Below are 7,598 nucleotides of genomic sequence, written 5' to 3' on the forward strand. Positions count from 1 at the left end.
GTGTGCCCTAGTCTTCCCAGTATCAAATCTCCCCTTTAGTGTGAAATCATCGCCAAACTTTATATTCAAACGGACACAAAGGTTGTTGAAGCTAGGAGATTCATCAAACCATTCCAATTCTTCTTCCATATCCTCAAACATACCATCCTCTCTCCTAACACTTCCTCCGTACAAAACTCTAACACAACAATCCATCTGCAGAAGCATTTTAAGAAACTTCATTAAGTCGTCGAAATCATCGTACGTAATGTCCATACTAACATTAATATATTTTCTAACTATAACTATACTAACTAATCAAATATTAACATCTATACAAGGCATACTATAAATGTACTAACTAAACTACCTAACTTTACTACCTATATTAACTTATTATATTACGTATACTAACTAAACTAACTAACTTTACTAACTATACTTTAATAATTTTACTAACTTTATTAATTGTGCTAACTATATTAGTGGAGTACCTCGTTGCAGCGCGCAAGACTAGGCCGGGAGGCGCGGGCGCAGGGCAGCCGCCGTGCGTGACCAGAGGTTCTGGCCGGAGGGGGAGGCGCGCCGGTGTGCGGGCGCGGCGGTCGGCGGCCTGGCTGCCTGGCTGGCGCGGGCGGGCGGACGCGGCTGGCTGGCGTGGGCGGACGTGGCCGCGGCAGACGGCGTGCACGGCGGCGGGCAGGTGCGGGCGAAGGCGGGCGTGGCGGCCAGCCTTGCTGCGCTACTCGGAGAACGGCGACTGCTCGGGCACGCGGGCCGCAGCGGAGGTTATACCCGGCTCTGCCGCGCCATGGATCAGGGCGCGGCACTGCCACGCTAAGATCGGTGGCGCGGCAGAGCCTGTCACGTCAGCGCGTTTTTTTGTCGCCGCCACGTCAACCCTTTGCCGCGTCACCATACATGACGTGACATAGATATTTGGCCGCGTCAGGGCAATAGGTGTGGCCAAAAGTGTTAGTTAAAAAAAATCGAGAGGGTTAGATTTAAAATTAAATTCGAAAAAGTGTTAAAATTAAAAAAAAATCCTTCTGGTGGAGGTGCGGACAACGGATGCTCAGGCAAATTGATTGTACTGAACGACGGAGATTGGACCGGCGACTGCAGGCACGGGGTGGGGATCACCGTCGCGGCACGGCACGGCACGTATCCTGCACGTGTCCATCTCTCGCGGCCTGTACGTTTTGGCCCCGATCTCCTTTCCTACGACCACCCGGCACGCATGCATGTCTTTTCCCTCGCCGACGTGATACCCGCGGGGAACTGCAGCTGAAACCATGAGCCTCTGCTTCCTTTCTGTGCTGAAACCGTGAGAGTACCTCTGTTTGTAAAATACTTAAATACGTAAACAGGTGTGTGAATAACCGGTGTGTATTGAACTGCAGTGCAGCTGGGTAGAGAGCGTGGACAAGGTTGGAATTAACACCTGCCATGCAGGGATGCCCCAGGTCTTGGTTAAGCTCCTTTTTCAAATACGGATTATTCTTTTTTCCATTCTTGTTCTTCCGTAAAATCGAACCGATCCTAAACTTGGCGCAAATCGGTCATGCAGAGTGTATCACACTCCAAACGTTCCTCCGGTGTGCACCAGCGCTTGTGCCCGAAGCAGTGGCACTGTGTGACGCGCAACTCGGCAGAGTCCAAGGAGATAAACGCGCGGCAGACTGTGGGCAGCGGCCTTGCCTGCGCCAGCTGCCTGCTGCCTGGGCAGCAGGGCCTGACAAAACCCCGAGGCGGAAGCAAGCCGCATGCAGGGGCTGAGCCGTAGGCCCGTAGCGGCCCCTCGGAACTCGGAGCCCATCGCCCTCCCTGTGACTCCCTCCCTCCCTTCCCCGGAAGGAAAGGAAAGGATAGCGATTGCTGCTGGTGGTGGAAAGGCAACGTGCCGACGAGCCCGACACGTCCAAACTCCAAACGACAGGGGGGGCGAGCAGCAGCAGGCGCGCCGTCTCGCCCCACGCGGCCGCGAGGTTGTTATGGCGAAATGGCAGCGCACATGTCTAGCTAATTGCCTCCGTTTCGGCGCCGCATCCATTCCAACCCCCCGAGCCCACCACGCCCCGGCCCCCATCACACGCCAACATATGCCCGCGTCCCCGCGGCAGCAGGTCTCGCTCCCCGTTTAGCACTGGGTCGCTTCGGCGGCTCGTTTGGCACTTTGCCGCGGCAGGTGGAGAGCAAAGCTTGGCCGCTTGCGCGTCGGCTGCCGGCAAGACGGTGCCGCGCGCGCGCAGCCGCCTCCGGTGGCAGTGGCTCCCTTGCGCGGCGTCTGCGCCTGAGGAGGTACGTACCACGTCGTCGCCTCGTCTTTGCTCTCGACCTCCATTTCAGCATGCAGCCATCTTTCACTGCCATCTCTGCTCGTTTGGGATAAATGCGAGGTGTTTGTCTGTTTGGTACTGTTTTCCGCGCAATTCGTGATTGGAGCTGACAGCAGCATTCGGTAGAAATTAGCTCCGTCGATGGATTACTGCAGGTGTTATTGATTATTCCTCTTTTGCTGTATTCATGAAGAAGCAAACTTCTCTTGCTGCATGTTTGGTCCTCCATTCCTTTGCAGTTGAGCGAGGTAGCCTATACAATGTGAACAGTGCCATTCATACGGCATGCCGGTAACCCGTCAAAAGAATCTTTGACGAAAGGAAACCCTACACGATCCATCAAAGTCTCGTACTAGATAGACTTTACCATTGACAGAGGACTGCACAGGACTAAATTATGTACCTTCGCCTATAATAGGTGTTTAAATGGTTTTGACGAGATATTTAAAAAACTACGAGAGGTTAAACAAAGTGGAGAACGTACGTGTGCATAGCACAATGGTAATGGTAGGGATCCTGAAGTGCGACTTACGGGTTGGAAGTTCGACTCTCTGTTCTCTGAAAAAGTTCGCTCATGCTATTTTCTAGTGTGCCGCCTTATTTAATAAGAATAAAACTTCCATTAAATCTGGCCGCATTGCCCTGTTGCTTATTGTTATTGATATAAAGTGAATCCACGTTTGCTTTAGGATATAGGATAGGAACAGCACGAGGAGATAAACAGTACATGTATCTAAACCGACCAGGGTGGTGCCGCCCAACATCTATATCCATATCCATATCAATATTTATATATACTCTATTAAAGCTAATCCCTATGATGTTCAATCTCTTCCTACAAAGGTGCACATCATTTGCCACTCTCACTAACTTAATTCTTTCATGCAAGGTATCCATGTAATCCCTTATTAATTATAAATATTCCACCTCATCTACATCATATACAATACTTTTTAATCTTTAATCTATTAACGTGCAAGCCATTTGCATATACTATTTGTTGAATCGTACTATCCTTCTATAATTGATCTATAATGTTCAATTTACTTTTCTTCCATTAGTTTACCGATTTTTATCAAATCCTTATCAAAATCCGATGCAATAAGATAACATACAAGCCAAGCTCATATATACACACACAGTACCCATACCATATAGTAATGCTACATATATAGAACAAACTAATTTCTTCTAAAAAACAACTTGTGGGGTATTCTTCTAGTTACGACAAAAGAAAAATCACAACCTAAATAATCTAGGACCTAACCAAGGCATGGTGCCACACTTAAAGAGTACGGCGAATCCATCAGAAATATGAATGGACGGATAGTGCAATTATTTATGCACATCAAGATTTAAACTTGAACAAAAAATCTTGTGAAAAGAAAAAAAGAAAGAGAAACCTGCATAGGAATTATTGGGGATTGCAGATTTAGACATGGGAAACTGTACTGCAACAGTCCATGTCTTGGTTTCTCTTTTTATGGTGTTTGTACCGAAGCTTAAATTTTCCATAATACTAGTATAAAATATAAATTGATGATTCTATAGGCACGTTTTTTTTGGGTGGGTGGGGGGGGGGGGGGGGGGGGCAGACAAGGTACGGTAATGTAAGCTCCCTCCAGAATTGTTCTGGTAAGTGTTATCTGCTCATGGGCCTACAACGGGCCAACATGGGTTTTATGGGACCAGATGCGAGTTTGTAACAATACACAAGCATATTGTGGGCCTTCCTTCTAGAACAGAGACGGTCCAGGCCCGAGCAATGTATTCGCAACAATTGCCCTGCACTTTTGCTCAAAAAAAAAAAACTGCCCTGCAGTACGGATTCTGGACACAGCCACACAGATGGATTCTGGAGATGGAGCAGTAGTACGCCAGTACTACGTTCTCTCTTTCTGCGGTACACTGTACCCGGACAAGTACGTCATGCACATACAAATACTGGGAGGGACGACGGTACGTAGCACACCCTTGGAGTTTGAATAGGAGTAAACGATCACGCTACGTCCGCGCTAAGGTCTGAGGTGTCTTCGCGGCGGCCGAGCTAAATGTCAACAGCGTGGCGCTTCGCGCAGCGCCCGGGTTGGCTGTATCCCCACAGAAGCCGTAGGAAAACGGTTCAGATGGTCACGCCTCCTCGCGCTCTATCAGAAGTGACCTGTTCCGTTTGGGAAACGGCTGGAGAGCAACGTCACACGCGCTATTTGGCTTCTGCCAGACAACAGAACAACAGAGCACGCAGACCTCACTGATATATAAAAAAATACATATAAAAAGCTGAAGAAAAGGAGCCCGAGTCTTCGTAGAAGACTGCCAGTGTCTATCTATCTGATTCTGATCCCGTGCGGCAAAAGATAAGCCGACAACAAGCACGTGCTGAATGTCGTCAGGGTCCTGCCCTGGAGTGCGTAGAACTGCGCTCTTTCCTCTGCGTAGCATGCGACGACGCGTAGAAGATCCTCCTACAAGAAGCTGTTCGTAATTCCCTGAGCAAAGATCCAAATGAGGAAGAGTCTATCCAGCGTCCAGTCGCTAGAGACGATCAGTCATCAGACCTGAGCGAGCCGCACCAACTGCGGCTGCGCGCCTAGCTTTATATTATACGGAGTATTATTGAAGCCCTTACGACAAGCACCAGCCGGCACCGGCAGCGGCACCGCACCTGGGTTTTCTTGATGCATGCACCGATGTGACCCATCTAGCCCGAACCGTTTCTAAAATCACCACGCCTGGCTTTCGCATGCAGGCAGGCTATAAGGACCGCGTGCCGCCTGCCGCGTCCAAGAACGCATCAGCAGAGTGCTAAAGGAGTCTTGCAGATCGAGTGAGATATGGCGTCGGAGAACGTGAAGGCCCTCGACGAGCAGGAGGTCACCTCGCAGCAGCGCGACCAGGGCGCTCGCGCCCGGACCAGCGCCGCCGCCGCCGCCGAGGAGCAGCAGGTGGTGGATCCGCTGGCGCGGCAGTCGTCCATCATGTCGCTGACGCTGGAGGAGCTGCAGAACTCGCTGTGCGAGCCGGGGCGCAACTTCGGGTCCATGAACATGGACGAGTTCATGGCCAACATATGGAACGCCGAGGAGTTCCAGGCCGCCACCGGCACCGGCGGATGCAGCAAGGAGGGCACGGAGCGGGAGACGATGATGATGCCCGTGGCGACGGCGGGGGCAGGTGAGAACGGAGCAGGAGGAGGGAGCGGGTTGGTTCGGCAGGGGTCGTTCGCGCTGCCGCCGCCGCTGTCCCGGAAGACGGTGGAGGAGGTCTGGGCCGAGATCAACCAGGACCCGGCGGATTCGCAGGCCAACGCCAACGCGGCGCCGCAGGCCGTGGTGCAGCCCCAGATGGGGAGCGGTGGCGGTGGCGTCGCGGCCAGCGGGCGGCAAGTGACGCTGGGCGAAATGACGCTGGAGGACTTCCTGGTGAAGGCCGGCGTCGTGCGGGGAGCCTTCGCCGGCCACGGCCCCCAGGCCGTCGGCATGGTCCCGGCCGGGCCGATGGGCATGCAGCACGCGGCTCCCATGATGTACCAAGTGGCGGCGCCGGTGCCGCCCAACGCCGTGTACCCGGTGATGGGCGACGGCATGGGGTACCACAACGGGTACCCTGGGGGCATGGCGGTGGTGCCGCCTCCGTCGCCGTCTCAGTGCGTGGCGGCCGCCGCCGTGAGCCCGGGGTCGTCGGACGGGATGAGCGCCATGACGCAGGCGGAGATGATGAACTGCATTGGCAACGGAGGCATGGTCCGGAACGGCGGCGGCGGCGCGCGGAAGCGCGACTCCCCCGAGGACGGGTGCACCGAGAAGACCGTGGAGCGGCGGCAGCGGCGCATGATCAAGAACCGTGAATCCGCGGCCCGGTCACGCGCCAGGAAGCAGGTGTGCTAGTTGTTCTCGTCAATTTCGTGTTCTTTGTGTGTCATTGACAAACTCGGTGTGCTCTGAAATGATGCTGGTGCTGGTGCAGGCATATACCGTGGAGCTTGAGGCTGAACTGAACCATCTCAAGGAGGAGAACGAGCGCCTCAGAGCAGAGGAGGTACTGAGAAGCGAAACATTTGTTCATCATCTCCTTTTCCTATCTAATACTACTGTGCATTGATATTTTCCTATCTACTATGCATTGATCTGATCAGACACAACGTCTCTATTCCATTTTTTTTTCGCAGATGACAATTCTGCTATCGAAGAAAAAGATGGTAATTTCCCCTCAATCGCGCTATCCTTTTACGGAGTGTCGATAATTTGCTAGTTGTCAGTGTAACAATCGACATGCTCGATCATTTGCTAGTTGTCAGTGTAAAAATCGACATGCTTTGTCAAGACAGTGCGCTGATGGGAACTTGCCATGGCTTTTGTGTCTGTTTCAGCTGGTGGAGAAGATGATGGATCAGGCAAGGGAGAATGTGAGCGCCAAGAAGGGCGGTCGCGGGCTGCGCCGCTGGGGCAGCGCCATGTGGTGAACTGCGACGAGCGACTCGCGTTGTGCAGTTCCAATTCGCTTGCTTCCATGGGAGTGCTGTACCTGACTACCTGTCGGTTGCAGCACCGTTAGTAATAGTATGCGATGTGGTTGATGCATGGGACGTCTGCGAGGGACTAGAACAAGATATGGGCAAGAGCTTCCGCGTTGGCCTGCTGCTGTTCATATAAGCCTGGGGTTGTACAAACAATAAACCAGCTGTAAGATAGTAACTCAACACAATCGCCCATGTTTATTTGACATGGCCCATACTATGCCGTATGTATGTTTGTGTATCTCTTGCATTTTATTCTGGTATTCTCATGCGAGTGGCTGTCTAGCTTGGATTCGGTTGTTTTGTTTCAGACTTCAGAGGCAACCAACAACCAAGTGTTCAGAAGCAAGAAATCAACCGGCAAACAGAAACGTAAAAGGTCGGGTGCTTCAGCCGGACGAAGGGCGTCTTTGGTTCCACGTCACAGGATATCACGCCAAAGCTTTGGTGTAGCCACAGAAAAAGTAACGTGTTTGTTTGGTGAAATAAGTGTGGCGGCCAAACATGGCGCGGCGGCGTACTCTGACCGGCAACCAAGCACGTTCCAAACACACCATTTACAATCCATGCGATCTCGAATGATTTTGGCCCACATTGCTGCCCGCAATCAAAAGGTGTCTGGTATATATGAGGGCCTTCAATGATTTTGGCCCACATTGTTGTCCTACGGAGTAGAGCGAAATGCAACATAAGTATTTTTTTAGAAAAAAGTCCAAGTTACCCTTTAATTTTGACGTGTGTCTAGATAACCTTGTAAACTAAAA

General features: G+C 51.8%; 1 protein-coding gene across 1 annotated transcript; it reads left to right on the plus strand.

The window, feature by feature from the left end:
* Positions 1-2,087: 2,087 nt before the first annotated feature.
* LOC136453621 (bZIP transcription factor ABI5 homolog) lies at positions 2,088-7,019 on the plus strand. The gene is made up of 5 exons (XM_066454179.1): positions 2,088-2,280; positions 5,068-6,196; positions 6,285-6,356; positions 6,487-6,516; positions 6,688-7,019. The coding sequence occupies exons 2-5, from the start codon at positions 5,153-5,155 to the stop codon at positions 6,778-6,780; spliced, it is 1,239 nt and encodes a 412-aa protein (XP_066310276.1). The 5' UTR covers positions 2,088-2,280; positions 5,068-5,152; the 3' UTR covers positions 6,781-7,019.
* Positions 7,020-7,598: the final 579 nt, after the last annotated feature.

Source organism: Miscanthus floridulus, chromosome 5, assembly GCF_019320115.1.
Source record: "Miscanthus floridulus cultivar M001 chromosome 5, ASM1932011v1, whole genome shotgun sequence".
Taxonomy (NCBI): Eukaryota; Viridiplantae; Streptophyta; class Magnoliopsida; order Poales; family Poaceae; genus Miscanthus; species Miscanthus floridulus.

Bases quoted from the DNA above. Each gene is read 5' to 3' on its own strand.
- LOC136453621 (XM_066454179.1), top strand. From the start codon at position 5,153: ATGGCGTCGGAGAACGTGAAGGCCCTCGACGAGCAGGAGGTCACCTCG. The intron at 6,197-6,284 runs GTGTGCTAGTTG...GTGCTGGTGCAG, and splicing joins GGTCACGCGCCAGGAAGCAG to GCATATACCGTGGAGCTTGA. The intron at 6,357-6,486 runs GTACTGAGAAGC...TTTTTTTCGCAG, and splicing joins AGCGCCTCAGAGCAGAGGAG to ATGACAATTCTGCTATCGAA.